This window comes from Stigmatopora nigra, chromosome 21 (assembly GCF_051989575.1).
Source record: "Stigmatopora nigra isolate UIUO_SnigA chromosome 21, RoL_Snig_1.1, whole genome shotgun sequence".
Taxonomy (NCBI): domain Eukaryota; kingdom Metazoa; phylum Chordata; class Actinopteri; order Syngnathiformes; family Syngnathidae; genus Stigmatopora; species Stigmatopora nigra.
The window spans coordinates 2,023,263-2,044,095 of record NC_135528.1 but is presented as its reverse complement, the minus strand read 5'-3'; the positions used below and the strand labels follow the sequence as shown (position 1 = coordinate 2,044,095).

At 36.5% G+C, this 20,833-nt stretch overlaps 2 protein-coding genes across 2 annotated transcripts in view; both read right to left on the bottom strand.

Moving 5' to 3' along the window:
* The window catches only part of angpt1 (angiopoietin 1), a 42,632-nt gene extending 23,142 nt beyond the window's left edge, over positions 1–19,490 (bottom strand). Inside the window, exons 1-3 of the mRNA XM_077743461.1 lie at positions 18,651–19,490; positions 530–685; positions 202–323 (exon numbers count right to left, since the gene is read on the bottom strand). Of these exons, the coding sequence (XP_077599587.1) occupies positions 202–323; positions 530–685; positions 18,651–19,016 (644 nt within the window). The 5' untranslated portion in view covers positions 19,017–19,490. The remainder of the gene's footprint in view (positions 1–201; positions 324–529; positions 686–18,650) is intronic.
* The window catches only part of samd12 (sterile alpha motif domain containing 12), a 303,220-nt gene that overhangs the window by 94,180 nt on the left and 188,207 nt on the right, over positions 1–20,833 (bottom strand). The window lies entirely within an intron of this gene.

Sequence of the window (20,833 nt, the reverse complement as noted above, 5' to 3'; positions counted from 1 at the left end):
CCGAAAAGAATCAGTACAATAGCTTAGTAACATGAAATTGTTGATTGACAGTCCTTAGGTACAAATACTATAAAATAAACAGACTTGTGATCATGTTAGATGTACTATGCCAAAAGGTGAACATAGTACTGCTTTCATGCCATTTCTATTTCTAGACATTCTGGGTTACCATGTGTTTGATTGAGCTTTCTACTACTTTACCTGTTTTTGTCATGGAGCTTGGTTATCTCATTGGTCTGGACCATTAGCTCTTTCTCCAACTTGTTGGTGGAAAGAGAATTTTCCAGCAGCTGGATCTCAAGCCTAGATGTTTGGTTTAAAACCTTGAGAAATACAAGCACACAAAAAAATGAAGTAAAGGTCTATCAGTATATTCAGGATTGCATTGCTTTATATTCAAATTCTTTTCTTTATGTTTCTGGCTTGGGTTGGCTTAAGAGAACATGTTGAACAGTTTGGTTTATGAAGCATGCATAAACTAAGACGGACTTAATGTCCTATTTATTCCTTCTGTTTTCCAGAATAGTACCTGTGTCTCAACATCAGTCAGCTTTCGTGTTTGTTCTGCAGTTTGAGAGAGAATGTTGGTACCCATTTCCAACATCGCTGCTGTATGGTTGTGAACAGCGCTCTGTTGAAGTTGAGCCATTTCTGTTTTCATTCTTTCTTTGATGTAATTCTCAATCTGTGTCAAAGAAAATACATAATTGAATAGTTTATTTAGTTATCAATGATGACAATCAAACTCATTTTCAATGATGAACATTCTCAGATGTTTTATTTATGCTGAAACATGCAAGCCTAATAAGGATTCCCAGATCTGAACATAAATGTACCATGTGTTTTCCAACTTTTTTTTTTTAGAATAAACAGACCTTACTACATAAAATGGATGGATATGATGGATGGGTTTTTGCAACCAGAATGAAAAGGTTTTCTTTCCAACTAAAACATACAGCTCCACAGTTGATTTTGTTCGTCAGCGCGCTATCCCCACTTGGCAGGGATGTAAACGTTAAATCGCACATTGCTTCATTCGTGGGATACTCGCTTACTTATTTACCTTGCACTGATATTAGCTCACAGCCTATCATGGTTTTGGCTGAAATGTAGACAAGGAAATGCAATTTGAAATAATAGCTCTTATGTGGCTAGATTACATTGCATTATAGTAAATCATATAGTATAACTTTGTTTTGAAAATGATTTCATTGTGAAATGTAAGACAGCTGAACTCTGTGTATGTTGTAAACTCTTCTCAAATCATTTGAAATCTAAAACACTGGAGGTTTGTCCATCTGTTGAGAACCAATTGAGATATCTGTGTCACCGTGAGGGCAAACGTAGTGAAAGCATGGATGGCTGACTGAAATTTTAACAGTTATTCTGTGTCTTTTGTATGAAAGTAGTGGTGTTGGTAATAAATGCATAGGGCAGAAGAGAAACAGGAATATACACACATACCCACACACAGTCGATCAAATTATACACTTTGGAAGCCATTATATGGACACACATGGGTGCCTTATATGGTTTTCAGGCTCAGCTACTGTTACCACCATGTCTTTTGATCACTGGCAAGAAAACAAGAGTGTGATAGTAAATGATGGGAAAGCTTACAAGATTGCCCCCCTAACATTTACCTTCTATATAACACCACTTTTTATTAGTACTGTTTTTATTTCTTAGATACCTTTGTAGGTTTATAACCTGGAATTAACACCTCACTGTCAAGGAAATGTGTGTAAAATGATTCTGGGTAAACTCTCAACCCAAACGGGTTCACTTAAAGGTTTCATCTAAAAAAAGAAAGTTGTGTTTGCTTTTGAAAGCAGACCCAGCGTAAGCCTTGAAAGAAAAGAGAGAAAAGGTTGTGTTTTCTTGATGCTTCCTCTATAACAGGCCGGATGAGAAAATGAAATAAATGAAGTTGAAATGCTGAACATACTACTGTGTTGCTAAAGTGACATTAATTTTAGCTACAATATTCCCAGATTAAAATGAGCATCATAAATGTAAAGAGTAAAATGGCATAACAGCAGCATGGTTTGTACGATATAAGAAAGTTAAATGTCTAAACTTCTTGGGGAATTTTCTTGGATTTAATGTCCTTCATATTTTCTCAATTTTGACAGAGAAAGAAAATGTGGTCATATTGCCAGTTCTAATAGGATTTCAAGTATCTCTGCTGTATTGGAAAGCTTATCAAAAACACAATAGGAACAGCCAACATTTCATTTTTCTATTTTTGTCCCAAGTGTGTGGTTTGGAATGGCTCACATCTGTGCTGAATGAAGGGTTGGAGAGTACACGTTTTATATTGAACTGGTAAAAGTGAGTTTTTAATTGTGAGATTTGAGAGATTTAAATATAGTTTAACCCATTGTTTAACAATCCATTCATCCATTTATTTTCTAAACCGCTTATCCTCACAAGTGTTAGAGAGGATGCTGAAGCCTGTCCCAGCTAACTATGGGCATCAGGCGGGGGACACCCTGAATTGGAAATGAATAACCATATGTGCTCACAATCATACATAGGAGCGATTTAGAGAGCTCAACTATCCTACCCTGCCCGTTTTAGGGATGTGGGAGGAAACTGGAGTACCTGGAGAATCCTTGGGAGAACATGCAAACTCCACACAGTAGAACAGACCTGAGATCGAACCATCGACTCTAGAACTGTGAGGCCACTAAGCCCCCTATTGTCTAATAGCTCATTATATTTCCTAAATTTTCCTATAAATGTGTTCAGATGATTGACCTAGAAGCCATTACATTATTCAAATGTAAGACTAACAACAGGCAATGTACAATATTTTATAAACTAATACACATGTAAATTTAAGCCATGGCTTGCTGTAATGACTACAATCAAGCCATATGTTCTGCAGTTGGGTTCAGTTAATGAGTCTGAAATATATATAAATAGGAGATATAGATGACAAATGTAGAAAACTCATAACATCTTGAACATGATGAAGCACTTTGTTAATTCCATGTCTTTCAGTAATGTAAAATCTTCCATATAAATCGGTTTAAGGTGGTCGAAAAAAAGACTTTTGAGTAAAATCTATCAAGCCTCAAGAAATCCATGCTTTTTTGGGGGGGGCATTTTAGATAGACTCACTTAAGGCTTTTATTCGACATATTCATTTACTTGCATTCCGTTTTTGTGGTTGAAAGTTGCAAGAGTGGAATTCAAAAATGGGACTTTCTACCACAAAGTATACATGGATGAGACATTCCACAAGGTGTAATAAATTGCCAAATTTTGAGTAAGGGTTTGAACTAAGTATAAAAAATAAATAAAAAACAATTGTGCTTTCGTCCTAACAGGTTACACGTGGACTTTATTGATGATGCAACTTGACAGTCAAACAAGAAACTGTAGCATTATATTAGCTGTATAAATGATTCATATCAATTTAGCTTCATCTCCATAAACTACACTCACTTCAGATGTTTTATGACAAACAATTGGCCAGTACTTCCTGAACACACAACTTCTTTGGATTATCCAGAATTTAAGTAAAAGTGTGTGTCACATAAATGCATATGTCAAGATCCAGATCACTTTTTATTTTATCAGCATAAGTTCTGTCCACCATGTTAAAGTAAACGTGTTTAGGTTACTGATTGTACTGTAATGTGTGCTGATTCATGGGAAACATCACACACACAAAAAAATATATGCGCTTCCCCATACATACTTGGTGAAACTGCTAAATTGTGTTCACTTGGGGGGCCAAGAATGAGTGCATTCTCAAAATGCTACTCCCTGCTATCATTATTAAAGATTACCGTGAATGTTTACCATTTCTCTGACATTTCCCTTTTAGTGCATCACTTCCTTCAAAAGGAGTTCTTGATCATTTTCTAAACAGCTGCAATAGTGGTACTGAGAGGTATCAGTGAGAGTTGGAAATGGGTGGTCCTGGACTCTATATATACAGCATTTAATAATAGAGGTATGTTCCACTGCTGCATATGGGTTTTTATTTGTAAAGATTCAAGAGACTATCCCAAATCCCAATTAAATGGTAGAAAGTACTGTATTTTCACGACTATAAGGCACACTTAAAAGTCTTAAATTTTTGTCCAAAATAGACAGTGCGCCTTATAATCCAGTGCGCCTTATATATGGAAAAAATGTCATTCATTGAGGATGTGCCTTATTATGCGGTGCGCCTTATAGTCGTGAAAATACGGTACATCACTTGGTTTTATATTGAAAGCTACTTATTTCCTCTTCTGTTTATAAAATTATAATGTAAATGTATTCATTTTGTTGTACTATGGGCAACTGTTTGTGTGAGAACTACAAATTGATTGCTGGACAACATGTTGGGGATTTTATGTATTTCTAGTCATGCAACATCCCATTCAACAAACCTATGAAGTAGAGTGTGGTTCCATTCACCTCCTTATCTGGCTCTGTCTACTGTTTTTGTCTATTAAGATTACAGGTTGGAAACTAAAATTCCTTGCCCTACCAATTAGTAAATTCCTTTCTTGTTGACATTCCTTTCTCATTTTCTCCAATTCTGGAAATTCCCTAACTTGCTTCATGGCTGATAATAATGAAAAGTGGATACATAATTCTTGTCACCTCTCACAGCTCCCTTGCTTTCATTTTTCCAGTGTGTGTGTAAGCTGTTTGAAAATAATGTAGACATTACCATAATACCCATCCCATCTCATTTTCTGAACCACTTTATCCTCACTATGGTCGCAGGGAGTGCAACACCCTATCCTAGCTGACTTCGGACCAGAGGCGGGGCGACACCCTAAATTTGTGGGCAGCCAATCGCAGGGCAATGTCTAAAAGGCCCACCATTCATGTCTTTGGAATGTGGGAGGAAACCAGAGTTATTATTATACTGTCGATATGATTTTCAGCATCAAAATCATCCTCTGCGACTGTTAATAATTCAGTCGGTATGTTCCTGATCTTCATTTGCCAACATTGCAAAAGCACATCTACTTAAAACTTGTTAAAATTTCAGTGTAAATCTATATGAATTAGTCAAATTATCTGCCAATGCCTCAATACTATTAACCAATTTTCTTGAAAACAGAAAATTTTGAAGGAAAGAATCTGCATACCAATTGTATCCATTAATACAGAATTTTTAATCCTTATGGAGCTTGCAATCAGTACTTTAGTGTAGTCATGTTGTAACAGGAACAAGCTATCTTAAACTGCTTCCATATTGTTGCAGAAGCATTAAATTGTCAAATAGGCTGAAGCAGGCAGTGTTCTTTTCACAGGTCAATAGTTTTGAGAATTCTATGTTCCAACCTTTTTGGGAACATTTTGGTGATATCCTGTCCTCATCTGATTTTCTGAACCGCTTCATCCATATTAGGGTTGTGGGGGGTGCTGGAGCCTGTCCTAGCTGACTTCGGGCCCGGAATATGTGGCCAGCCAATCACAGGGCACAAGGAGACAAACAACTATTCATGCTCACACTCATACCTAGGGGCAATTTAGAGTATCCAATCAGCCTACCATGCATGTCTTTGGAATGTTGGAGGATACCAGAGTACCCGGAGAAAACCCACCCAGGCCTAGGGAGAACATGCAAACTCCACACAGATGGACCGACCTGGATTTGAACTAAGGACCTCCTCTGTGAGTCCGACGCGCTAACCACTCAACCACGAGGCTACCCTAAAACATAAATGCTAGATAAATAGAAAAATAAGCAGGGAGAGTGTAAATGCATTTTTAGCTTTCACTTTATTTATCCTGTTGATTTCAGGTCACTTAGTTTTGACAACAGGTGACTTCCTTGGTGTCATTGGCATGAATATACATGGCCGACATTGGAGCCTAAACTTGTTGCTAGTCGATCACAGGGAAAAATGAAAGTTTGAAAGTCATTCTAAAAAAATATTTTGGTGAATTTAATCATTAATCATCTCTTGACTACTCAAGAATGTTATTTCTGAATAGTAGGGGAAACCCAGAAGAAAGATGGAAGGGAATGTTTCTCAAGAGTACTGTATTGTAATTATGTTACAAAAGGCCAGTAGTACCATTTTTGTAAATAAGTCCCAGGATTAAAAAAAATGCAATAAATGCTGATGTGAACATGTAATATGACTAGTTGACATAACTTTCTCTCTAGTATGTGTATATTAGAATAACAAATAATACGCTTCTGGGTTGTAATATGAGTAAATCAAAGTTGAAACGATTAAAACTTAAGTATCTCAAATGATAAATAAATATTGACAATTAGGCTTATTGCATAGATGTATATTTTCCCATATTATCTGGTTACAGTTAAGTTGTTATGAGATGATATACCAGAAAATGAGCCCTAAAAAACATGAGAATGCATCTAAAACCAAACAACAGCAAACTCAGACCCATTTCTTCATCTTAGAAAGGTAATAGCAAGCAGATAAGCTTAAGAAAGATTTAGATGTGTGACGGAGTATGTGAATCTTTCCTGTGGGACACATTTGCCCAGGAATGTGACTGGTATTGGTTTTCTTGTGTCATTTAGTAAAGACAAGAACAGTTGCCCTCAGTCTAATACAAACATTCAAGCAATCAAACTAAATGTATTTCCAAATATAAGATTTTAAATAGAAGTCTTGTCTACTCTCAATGTTTTGAGCAGCCAAATTCCTCGGTTAGAATGATTAGAAATAAAACGGTAACAGTTACCCGTAAAATTCCAAATTCTTAGAAACTGCTATATTCTGTAGACATTTTCTACTTAGTTGGAACATTACAAAAAAAGGGTAAGATCCTTTCACAGAGGCTGAGAATGTGTGTGTGGTGCAACACAATTTATCAAGCTGTCCTTTCATCAAAATTAATGGACATTTAATAGTGGAAGTTTCCTTCTCTGTCAAAGTTTTGTTTATTTTCATTTCAAAATCCTTTTTAGCAAATTATACACCCATCTAAATCTTGCGTTCAATCACAAGAGATATCGCCACATTGAGCTGTAATGTAAGAACTCCTTCTCTCTTTTTTTCCTCCAAACTTCTTATATAATACATGTTTTTTTAATGCCTGTGATAGTCAGCTCACATAACTCTTAGGTTATCACAAGAAACCCTGGCCCAGACTATTGCTCACCGGCCATTTTCAACTCATCCACTATTAGTCATGTAAGACCGCAGTCTAAAAACCCTGAGGATACTTTTTTTTAAGTACAATACACATGGCGGCACTAAAAAAAAGTATGCGGGATGTGTCATTGTATGTAGTCAAATTTTCTGTAACTCATGTTTAAGTGAAAATTTAACAGACAAGAGAAAAGGGAAGACGAGGTGCAGTAACCGGACTAACACCTCCACATGGAACTGCTTTAGTGTGACCTGGGGTTCAACTATGCCAGGAGACGAGGATAATAGATGCCGCTGTTAAGGATAATGTGCAGCTCATGCACAGCCACTATTGTGTTTCTGTCAAGCTTCAGGGTTTGAAACACTTGCAGCTGTCTGACATTCAATGGATGATTGATGCAAATGCAGTAAACATTCAGGTCAGTGGTTTGCTGTTTTGTGTGGCACGTGTGCAGAGCGACCACATTTTATGACTGCCCTTATGACGTTTACAAATTACAAACAGCATGGAATGAACCAATAGCTGATTGGTACAGCTGCTAAGAACACAGTGTACGTTGTTTCTTTTGTTTGAATTTGCTATTACTGCTTGTTTTGTGAGTGATTTGTGGACTAAGCAGCCCTCAAACTTTACAATTCCAGATCACGCAAAATCAGACGTAACTAGCTTAAACAGAGGGGTCCTGCACAGAATGTGTATAGTATCGATCTTAGTGAATATAGTAATAGCAGGTATAAATGTGGCCTGGAATGACCATACGGTGCTTCAATCTGAAAAATATGACGGCAGCTGTCAAAACTCAATATTAAATTCTAATATAATTATTGCCTCTCTTATCATCTGAACCGCTTATTCTTTTCCTGATTGGGTTGCGTATATATATATATATATATATATATATATATATATATATATATATATATATATATATATATATATATATATATATATATATATATATATATATATATATATATATATATATATATATATATATATATATATATATATATATATATATATATATATATATATATATATATATATATATATATATATATATATATATATATATATATATATATATATATATATATATATATATATATATATATATATATATATATATATATATATATATATATATATATATATATATATATATATATATATATATATATATATATATATATATATATATATATAAAAACATTGAAAATAATATTGTACCTAAAATCTATTTTCCATTGTCTCCTTTTCCCACAGACTCTTTCATTTAATCATCATGTCAGTATAAACTGTGATTTTTGATGGTCCCAAGACAACTACCACAAGGCACTATTAAGTATTTAATTGTCATAACACTCAGAAGAGCATCTCTTCTGAGGCTAAACAGGCCGTCACTTAAACCGTAGATTAATTCATCCAAACATAGGCTCATGTATGTCAAACAGTCCTCCACAGCTCAAATGGACAGGAGTGTGACACAAGAATCATCTACACACAGACACACTACAATTTACATAGGGATTATGTTCTCAATTTTGCCTGTGCTGCAGACATGTCATGTAAAATAAACATCAAGAATTATTTGTATTGCAGGCGTGAATGACAAGACCAGTTGCAAACCTCACTTGACTTGATCATTGTCAGATTTATAAAGAAATCACTGCAAGCTAACTGGCAAGGATAAGAAAATGTATTTTGTTCAGTCGGCTACTGTAAAGAAAAAAATACATAGTGTAATGGTGTTATTTATACCATACAAAATATAAGCAGTACATTTATCTTTGTCAATAGTTGCAGTACTGTGCTAATATACAATAAAATACTATCTAGTTTAACATTGGTGTATTGGACTTCAAAAAAAAAGCAAAGTCCATTTCTTCCTGAATTGGCACTGTTGTTTGCTGACATAATCAACATACAGTGCCTTGTGCTGTTATTCCACCTCCAGGCATGCTGGGACACCCTTGCAAATGTCTTCCAGTCCTCCATCTTCCCAATAGGTTAGTGTTTACATTAAGTCACTCTTTAATTCATTCAAAATTTATCTTGGTATGAAATGGAGATAAGGAAAATGAATTAGTAATTTCAGTATTGTGTGGAATAAACAAAACAAAAATTATCAATTAGTTTGACTTGGCTCTGTCCTTGCTCCAATTATATCATTATGGTACTTACTAAAAATGTTTATACTGTTTGATATTTATTGAAAGTTTATTTGTGTACAGCAAGTGCTAACTAATATATAAGATAATGTGTAGACTGTGGATCGGGGCCCTCCAAACCGGTCCTCAAACGCCTGTGTTGGTCCTGGTTTTGCTTCCAACTGATCCAGCACAAAACATTTAGGCATTAACTGACTACACTTAGAAGACAGGCGGCCCGTTGACGTAAGTGGTCAGCGCATCGGCCTTACAGTTCTGGGGTCTTGGGTTCAAATCTAAGTCACTTCCACCTGTGTGGAGTTTGCATGTTCTCCCTGGGCCTGTGCTGGTTTAGTCCAGATGCAATAGTTTCCTACCACATTCCAAAATCATGCACAGTAGCCTGATTGGACACTCTAAATTGCTCCTGGGTATGATTGTGAGTGTGCATGGTTAGTCGCCCTGTGATCAGCTGGCCACCAATCCAGGGTGCCCCCTTCCTCTGGCCAGGAATCAGCTGGGATAGGCTCCAGGACAACCTGCGACCCTAACGAAGATAAATTGGTTCAAAAAAGGAGATGAGATGAGACGTAGAAAACACTATTTTGATGAAGCCAACCCAACAAAGACTAAGAAACAGTGCCTCAATGCTTCTTTAAGAGACATACTAAGTAATATTGCAACCAAAACAACCAAGTCATACATCAGTCATGTCTATTCAATCAACTCTACACTGTGGGAGACCCAGACATTTAATCTTTTACCCAATATTCTGCACTCACTCCATATCTACCACTGTCTAGCTTAGTATCTTTACTTGAGTCATGTCATCAATTTAACACATAGCTGACTCCACAAGCTTTCTTTCAAAATTGAGCACCTCTTTCAACCATCTGATTGTGATTCTTTGTGTAAAAACAAGCGTTATTCCACTAGGATTAATTCTAAAAGAAGGTAAAATGTTTCTATGAAGCCTTTGGAAAGAAGTTGGGCGTTGACAGACAAAGCTATCTACTCACAGAACATGTGTCAAGGAGAGTTAAGGAGACGCCGTGGGGAGCTTCAACCTCTGAGGCAGTATGTAGTAATTTTGAGGAATTTTCTCCCTACTAAAAATTATAGTTGTTAGATACAAGGGAATCAAACAAGAGTGGTAACCAAGAACTTGAAAATATCACAAGAAATAAAAAAGAAAGGATATAAAACACACAATTTAATAAATCACTCTTCATGCCAGAATCACCATTAAATAGAACCTTTTCTCAATATTGTTGTATGTTGAAAGAAGAAAAATGGAGGGACATTATTCTTGAGCTCAAGTATTGAAGGCACCCGCGTAAAAAGTACATTAGAAAACCTTTCATTCATCATTAATTCTTACTAACCCTAACCCACTTCTGTACCATGGACCCTAAGGGTTGCTGGAGCCTATCCCAGTTGGGCGAAAGGCTGACCACACTCTAGACAAGTCGCCAGTCAGCTTTATGACACACAGAGAGGCAGACATCCATACACACTCACAATTATATACCGCCACCAGCGGAAATTGAGCCTACGCCTACCCGCGCTCAAGTCAGGCAAGTAAACCCTAACAGCATCACCCTTTTAAAAAATAAATAATGCAAAACTTTAAGTCAATGGAATAAACAATGTTCATCAGTCTTACTGTTGTGATTTGGTGTAGGCATTGATAAAATGACTTCACTTGCTATCTCAATGCGTGCAGTATCAAAGATACCCTATCGCACATTTGGCTCCCAATCACTCAGCTGTGTAGTTGTGTTAGATTGAGATGTGAACCTTGAGCATTTGGCAACTTTCTTGACTACAATTTATCACTCAGGCTGAATTGACTTACACTTCCCTGCCCAGAATAATATTATGGTCAAACTTTGAAAGACTGTTTTCATTTCAGGCATTTCTTTAAAAAAGGAAAAATAAATCAAGAGTGGGGTAAAGTACATTGAAAATAATTTTTGTTTTGTGTTAAAGGTTTCATTCCATTCAAGATCAAATATCTCTTTATGAAAACATTTCAATATTGATCTTTTTCCATGCGGCACAGTCTCAAAATGATATCATTGGGTGCAAAAAACACTTCCAAAGCCAAACACCTGTGTTCTGTAAGTGGATCATAATTTCCTTTTATTTGTTTTTCTTTCATTTCGTTTTGATACAGATATTTTTAACACTTTTAATAAAATATATCATTCATCATTATGACTAATTTAAAGTTGTGATTTCCTTCGCGGTGATCAAATGTTCAACTTTAAAAGTTTACAAAATCGGCAATTCATCTGGATTTAAACCCAATATTATATAAAGTTTTCTTGTTTAGCGGCTCAAATGTTGCAAAATCCCCAAAACAGCAAAGATTAATTCCGTCATTTTAATTTTGGCAAGCCCTGAATTGGGTAAATGTTCAGAGTAATATGAAGAGGTACAACTAATTGCCTGTTTTCTATCGATTTTCTCATCTCAGCTGATTTTTGTACCACCAATTGTTAATATCTTAGAGAAAACATTGAAATGCTCATTCAAATATCAATTTAATGGTGTATTCACACCCGGCAAATATTTAGTTTGCCTTATTTGATCTGGACCAAAATGCCTTTTTGGTACCTTTTCACATTTCAATTATCACAAGACTCCCACAACCTCACAAAAAAACCACACATTATTCCTTGAGAGCCATACCCAGAATTTAAAAGTCAAAATACATGAAAATGTGAGCATTTATTATTAATTTCACCATTTTGAAAGTAAAAAAAGTCGGAATTCTTTTGAGAACATTATTTCACTGTTGCTAATCAATGTGTATTAATGAGAGTATACATGCAGAAGAGTCTAATGAAGAAAAAATATGATTTAAAAAGGCGGAGAGCTATATACACCCATCAAAAGAGCCACATATGGCTCCCGAGCCATAGGTCCCTTACCCCTGGACTAAATGGTCTAGGCAGGGTAATATGATTAAATACAAAAGTAAAAAAAAACTGAGCTGTAATGTTAACAAAACAACATTTCCCATAATATCTGTGGCTACGGAAGTCTGTTACCATTGTTGATGTTTTGGATTTTTTTTGTATAAAATCTTGCAGTGGGGGTGGAGCTATATGATGGAAGATTATGTAAACTAAAATGGCATCTGCATATTTAACAGTATTGTTTCAGTCCAAGCGTTTGTGTTTTTTTAATATCCGACAGTGGTGGTTTTTCGTTTTTGGTTTTCTGTTTTTTCCAATATATAAGGCACACTGTCTATTTTGGAGAACATTTAAGACTTTTAAGTGCGCCTTATAGTCGTAAAAATACGGTATATAAAAAAAGTGTATACTTTCCAAACTGTTTCGAAAACCATGGTACGGATGCAAACCGAAACCAGCCCTTAGGCAAGGTCTCAGGCTGTTTGCTCCAAACCAAAGTTACGTTGTTTGTATTAATATCAAACCGAACGGTCCTCACCACCTTACTTTTTGGGTATAATCCAAATTAAGCAGTGCAGGTGTGAACACCATCTGACACGACTAACACTCGTGCACAGCTCAATTTTTCAACATGGATTTCATACCAATAATAAAAAGCAATACCGAAGAGTAAGTTTTCACTTTTAGCTTAGAACCCAATCCCCCAACCATGTTTCATGTTAGGGAACAATATAACCATGAAGGTTAAAAAAAATCCCTTGGATAGCAGCCCCAAGAGAGTGATTCTGTATATTGAGCGATAGAAAGCAAACACTGTGCATGCTTTACAGCTGCAAAATGTAAAGCTTCTTGTCAAGTTGAACGTGACCCGAGTAATTTACTGAGCAAAACCTATGAAAAAAAGATCAGTTTCCAAACAGATCTCCACATATCATCATAATTTTTCAACTGAATGTCATATTGAGCTAAAAAAAATGTTTCAGTTCCACATTTATATTCATTTGGCCATAATGCTGTGTGAATTTGATGTCTTGTTTAAGATTCCTAATCTCAAAGAAAGTGGAACCCAAAAACGTTTTCTACAAGTTATTATTATACTGTGCTTCAGCAATTTCTACAAGATGTTTGTCGGGTTAGGAAGGAAGAACTTTTTTTTTATCCTGCTGAGAATGTCCTTGTCTATCGAAATCATCCAATTGTTGTTTTTGGCCCATATGTTTACTGAAAATAAACTACAGTAGAGGAAGCTGTCCCTGAACTGGAAAGGTTCCTTCACTGTTTCCGAAGCCATACTGTGTGGCCCTCTGATAATATTAAGCAAAGAAACATATTCTCCCTTTGTTGAATGAGATCTAGTATATATGGTAAGTCAAACAAGCTGCAGTCCACGTTTCATTGTAAATTTTAAACTACTGTTTATGCAGTACATCGTGCTCGTTGAGAAGCAGAATGATGGGAATTTCACAGGGATAAGATGCTGCACCCACCCCCGTTCTCTCTCTCTCTCTTTGTGCAACAGCTTAGTTTGGCACAGACTGTCCTTCTTAAGATATCTTGGTCTGAGCTGCTTTTGACTGGGAAGATCTATTACTTTGACTCCCAAGTGTAGAGGAAAAGTTTGGTTTGCTAATTGACCACCTTTGCCAATGGTTCATTATTTTGGAGATATTAGAAGAGTAGTGACTGTCATTTTTAAAAGTTCACTATTTTCTGGGCATTTTTACAGACATATCATGTCAGTTGTTGTTGTTCTTATGGACACTAGATTTGCCGTCCTACTCATCCATTAATCATGAAGTGATCATCTTGATACTTTACACTTTGACAGTCATACTAGTAACCAATTTTTTGAATGTTTTAAATTACAGATGATTGATTAATTGTCTAATTCACACACTCATACCTTGGGGCAATTTAGAATGTCCAAGAGTGGCTACCTTGCATGTTTTTGCAATGTGGGAGGAAACCAGAGTAGCCAGAAAAAAAAACACGCAGGCCTTAGGAAGAACATGCAAATTCCACAAAGGAAGAACGACCTGGATTCGAATCCAGGACCTCAAACTGTGAGGCCGACGAACTAATGACTCACACGCCGGGATATGCTTTAGCGGGATATATGAGGATAATAGCAAAACATAATTGAATAAGTAAATATTGCTTAGTTTGATAATATAATTTACTTTGTCAATTAAGAGATGTGTATTTACAACACAGAAACTGTTATTATGTAAAATCACAGTACTTTTATCACAGTGAAACACCAGGATCATTAAAAATCAATTTTCTACGGATTAAGAATAAACTTCAAACTCCAGAATTAAAAATGGTAGGTTATCTATATTTGATGGCTTAATTGCCAATGCTTATCGTTTTTCAATTTTCAGCACTATGTTTGTTCGCATATTTATGAATTGTCATTCTTTCCATTGTCCTATGTGTGAAATAGTTTACGCATTTCCTGCCACCTCTCTGAATGATCAGAGCCAAACTTGTCTGAGCTTCTTCCTTGTTGGGCAGGCTCAGGAAGTAATCCTTGGACAAACAGACACCACCTTTTGACTGGTCAGGAATGTTATCAGGGTCCATATATTCCCCCCTACATTGAGGAAGAAAAGATCAAACTTGTAATGCTTCCTCAACAGCTGTTTTCTCTCTCTCCCTCTCTCCTTTTCTCTCTCTTTCTCTCTCTCTCTCACTCTTTCTTACTCTTTCTCCCTCTCTCTTTCTCTCACTTTCTTTCTCTCCATGTGTGGCAAGAACCCTGGCACGAGGCAACTATCTGGAACAGTCTTCTTTGTCCATCTCTTTCATCAGTGTTGGCTGGAGCACATCAGTAAAAGTGTTCTCCAAGTCAAGCAGTAAAAATACTGCCGTGATTAACATAGATAGGCTGCACGGAGCCCTTAATCTTCTGTCTGATGCAAAACCGTAAATGCATCCTGATGTCACCCCTAAAAAGTGTTATCAAACTGAATCAACGTCCTGTGTTAAAGGTCTATGTTAACAGAGAGCCAGCGAAGTCAATAGAAATGCCTTTTGTGCATTTCCTACTATGTACAGATCAATGCTGCTACATCTCAAGTTAATATTGGCTGTTAATTCTTTTAAAGCAATCTTAGAGACGACCCAGTGGCACCCTTCCTTATGGGTGTTCCCATGCTTAGGTCACTCTTGTGAGGATAACTAGGATGGGGAAAAATGTAATGGATGAATGAATCAATGAATGAATGAAGGAATGAAAGATGCATATACACAAAACACATTTAAATATGCCAATTGTACATTCCCTACGCTGCTGGGGAACAATAAGTATGCAGAACTAAAATCCGCAACATTGATTTTCTGTTCCAAAATGTCAATTGATAAATACCCATTGTTTTGCTGCTAATCTACTCAAGATAGAGTATTGGTTATATTAGTGGTGGTAGCGTACGTCCTCATATGCTTCTATTTTGCATCTGAGGAATTATCATCTAATGAGGTCTCATTAGTCAATCTGTCATTCGCCCAACGGCACCCTTCTGTTTTCATAGTATCACTTAAACTATTGCGGAATAATGGGGTCTACCATACAAAGATAAAGCTGGTGTTATTTCACCCCTGGCCTTTCTTGACACATAGGCTGCTTTTGAATAAACACACAGGATTTGAATGTGACACATCAAACTAAAAACTACTAAAGTAATTGTATTGTAATCTGAAATTTCGAGTTAAACTTCAGTAAAGCCATGGTATTGTCTTGATTCTAAGAAAGCGCTATGCTTATATTATCTAAGTATTCCTTTAAAACATGAGCTATTTTGAGTGGATATATTTGTGGCATTTTCCCAAATGCATTTGCTGGAGTTTCATAATCTCATTCTTCCTTCTGACGTACAAAATCTGCCAACATCTCACTGAAACACACTATGAGCAAGACTTCTCGCATACCATATTGACAAATGGTTATTTCCTCAAATGTGAGTAGTGAAAAAACATTAAAAGTACAAATGGAAAGCAGGCATACCCAATGATTTTCGCAACAACAATGTGGTTGTTAGAAAATAGCCTGAGTTGATAAATTCCTTGGTCGCTTTGTCATCTATCAAATCCATGAGGTCTTATCGGTCTGCACATTAGCCTCAAGTTACATTACTATCTCTCATTTTGAAGTTAAAACAAACCACCAGCTTTTCACAACTAACTTATTTGACTTTTTACAATGCTGTTTTTTTTTTACCAAAGGTAGAGATTGTAACAATGTCCTTTTTGATGGTAAATTATTCTACTAACATTAAAAAAGGTCAAGAAAAAAGAAGGAAATATGGCTAAAACAGAAATATAACTTTAACGTTCTCATAAATTTTGTGGAAATACTGAGAAATCTTGTCACGTTCTTGGGTTAAATACAAATAAGATAGATAACAAATAGCAGCATGAATTATTTGCAGAAAAGCTCCAGAATTTCCAAAGTACAAAATGATTGCTGTTCACCAGCTTTAAAATGCCTTTTGCTCCTCTACTCAATTCAATGGGATTTTCTCATTTAATCTATGATATACAGCAGGAACATATCTAAAAACCTTCCATGTTAACCTTTTAGATACCAAACCACAAAGTAAATTTTCAAAAAAATAATATCTGAGCCTTTAATGGTCCCTTAGAACAAAAAGGCCACAATAATTTAGGAGGGGATCACATAGCTTAAAATCAATTTATCAAATATGTTATATTTTGCCACACAGGGTTGAATACACATTTCAGACCACGTTTATCTTAATAATTTAGATTTTTTTTTATTTTTTACATTTATTTTGAACACTTTTCATCCTTGAGGGCTTCAATAATATCAAATCTGCTCAACCAAGGATCTGACAGTATTAATCTACGAGAAATACTATGGCTTTTGCTAATAGAAGTGTATTAGTACAGGAGAAAATATGGTCTTAATTCAGATTAAAACATGGAGTGGAAGTGAGAATATTGAAATGTTTGACAAAGATCTTGAATATGGCAAATAGCAAAAGAATGAATTGGATTCTGTTTTTGTCTAATAACAATCTGTGAGGTGAGGAGTTATACACACACATTTTTGTCTTAAATAAATAAAGAACTCTGTCTTCTCCAACTCTGCGTCTCTTGGGGTCTCTCTTACTTCCTGCCATTAAAGAGACAGCCCACTGGAGAACAGGGGGTGACTGACATACAACTACATCTGCTCTCTGGCTGACTCAGTGAAAGTGAGTGAATTTATTATTCACTTGTTGACTAAATAAAAGGGATGTTTTCTGATGTTGTAGAAGCTGGAACGTATGTGCTTAGAAATTAGTAGAGAATGAAAAGTCAATAGATGCAAAAAGAAAAAAGAATGAAGCCCGGCAGCCTGAGTGGTTAGCAGCTCAGGGGTCCTGGGTTCTAATCCAGGTTGGTCCACCTGTGTGGAATTTGCATGTTCTCCCCAGGCCTGCGTGGGTTTCCTCCAGGTACTCTGGTTTCCTCCCACTTTCCAAAAACATGCATGGTAGGCTGATTGGACACTTTAAATTGTCCCTTGGTATGAGTGTCTGGATGGATGGTTGTCCGTCTCCTTGTGCCCTGCAATCGGCTGACCTCCGATTCAGGGTGACCTCCGCCTCTGGCCTGAAGTAAGGTGGGTTAGGCTCCAGCACCCCCAGTGACGTCGGTGAGGATAAAAACCGTCTCGTGTAATTGAGAATCAAGTTCTCAATTTCTTTGTGTTTTTATCTGTGTAGTAAGGACTTGGATTGACGTTAAATTTTAAATAGTAATAAGGAACTACTGTGAAACAAATTAACTGTTAGATTTTAGACTGCTATTGATAGTCACAGTGTTTTGTATTGAAAACTACTTTGCATCTGAGTTTGAGTTTCCTTTATTTAATAATGTGTCTTCTTTTTCAAAATTCATTTCAAAATTATATCTTAGCACATAGCTCCATGTCTAATTCATTGCAGTATAAATTGAGATTTTCAATGTTTATGAATGTAAATTAGGACTCATTTAAATTATTTGGGATCATCATTTAGACCAAAATCGAGCAGACCTAAATACCAAAGCTACTGCTTAAACTAACCATATTACTGGAGTTGTGTTCCAATCTATAATCTAATCATTCAATAAGTCCCCCCCATTGACTTTTCTCACCAAAACTGACCCCACGGCACAAAACACTTGGAAACAGCAAGAAAACAGTAAACACTGCTTAGCGTTAACCAGAGTGCCTCATTCCACAAACCCAAACAAGAAATTGGGCAAAGCCACAAACAGACGCTGTGCAGAGACCACACACCCACGGGAACACAAACATCTTAACAAAAACATTCTCCAGTCGGCCACTTCAAACAAACTCCATTTAGGGTTGTTACAGATTTGATGCAGTTTCTCATCACATTCTTATCATTATTCTACATGATTTCACTCCTTCATATGACGAAGTCAAGCATTGATGCAACATTTCACCCTGAACCTGAACACTTACCTTCTGCAGCCACTGTGTGTAATTCTCCATAATGTGTTCAAGCTGCTGGATCTTCTGTTTAGGAAAGTCTGTATCAGGTGGTGGAGCATCTCTCTGGAGAGAATTAGCATTATATTGAGGGCTTCCACCTTTTACATCCCTACAAGAACCTTCTGTTCCTTCAGGAAGAATGAAGGTGTAAGTACACTGGCCATGCTGGATCTTATGGAATCGTCTGCTAGCACTTCCTCCGGGGTTGCTACTGCCACCTGTGCTGCTAGTACTACTATCTGCTCCTCTTCTCTGCTCACCTGCTCCACAGCTGACAATCACTACAATTGCTGTCAAAGACAGTAAGTGATACACAAAAGTGCAGCACAGCATCATATCAGCGATTTAGGCAATGGGAGTCCTTTATCTTCTTCTGTTTTGTTGGTGTTTTGACTGGATGTTTCCTTTGGATACGCATCAAGAATCTGTGAAGAAATCTGTTGGTCTCAAACATATGTAGTCCATCTTTACATTGAAGGGTAACCATTGAAAGTCACGGTTGTCCTTGAGATTTCAGTTCTTATATTTCTTCTTGAAGTTTCTGTCTAGGCCGTAAAGTGTTTGCACATCTCATGCTGGGTGACAACTTCGTTATCTTGATCTTCTTCCAAGTGAGACACAAAGTCAGCAGCAAACATTGCATCAGCCAATACACAGTTTTAAAATAGGTGCTGGGTAAAATGGGATGGTGCCGTTAGACCTCCCCTGGACACCTCTCCGCTTTTCTTCTGCTCTCTGGTTTAACGGCTGCAGGGAGCGGGTGATACTCTCACTGAAGAACAGTTCCAAGCTTCCAGCGCACTCTGAGCCTGCCCCTTGTAGAGCCTGTAGAGGAATGTGAGTGTGTGCATGTACGAGTTTGTGTGTATTGTGTGTGCTTGGCAACAAGGGACCCCAGCACAGAGGATGTGCTTAGACTGTGAGGGTCGGCTTACAAGCTGATGTGGCTGAGCTGCCTTTTTGTTAAGTGTTGTCCAAAAACAATTATGAATGTGTTTTTTTGTATTACTTTTATGCTCCCTTTTGACCACTTTGCTTCGAAACAGAATCATATTTGAGGAAATATTGTGTCATTAATATTTTTTACATTTGGGAACATTATACAGTACAATGTTGAGTTTCTTTTATTATTACTAATAACACACTAGTATATCTAAAATATGACACAAATGTATATTTTGTGTTGGAGTTTCTTAGAAATACAGAAAAAAATTGTTTTTTTTTTTCCTCAATCGAATGTTGAAAGAATTTTCACTTTAATTGTTATGTCTTTTGTCACATACTCCTGCAAGAATGTGTGTAGTTTGCATGTTCTCCCTCTTCTTCTGTGGGTTTTGTCTGGGTACTCCACCTTCCTCCCACATCTCTTTGAAAAAAAGGCATGGAAGACTTATTGAACACCCCAAATCATCTATAGGTGTGATTGTGACAGATTTTTTTTGGTCTATATTTGTCCCACAACTGATTCTCAACCAGTACAATAACCGCATAATCCTTGTGAAGATAAGCGGCACAAAAAATAAAAGTGTGGATTAAAATTATATATGTTATCTCTCAAAATCACTTGACACAGATGGCCTGAAAAAAAAGCTATTTACTAAAATAAGTTTACATAATCCCCCTATTAATGTACACAGCACCTAATATTGAATGGATTTTTTTTTACATTGGGCATATATATTAAAAATGTTGAAAACACAGCATTTAAAGCAACTATTCAAACCCTTTGCTCAGTATTTACTACAAGCAACTAATACCACTATGAGGCTTTTGGAGGAGAATAATACAAATTCCTTGGATTGCTATGTTAGGGCTGTTCAGAGATTCTTGATTGGGTTTGAGTAATTAGATATAGATTAGAGGTTCTTATCACCTTAGTTAAGGGAAGGGGTCAAGAAGAGAGATCTACTGGTGGGATGTGGGAAACTTGTCATCTTTGCAGGACCATATCCAGGCAAGACACTTTTGAGAGGATGTGATATGCCTTGATACACTATGATGGGCTTGACACATGGGGGTGCGATGCGACTGTACAGGAAGTGACAATGAATTTAATCTCATGTCTTGTTATGAGTCCATTGAAAAATCTAAATTTGGAAGACAAAACAAACTTATTTGCAACTCCGTTTCTCTTACCATTCCAAACCCCAGGC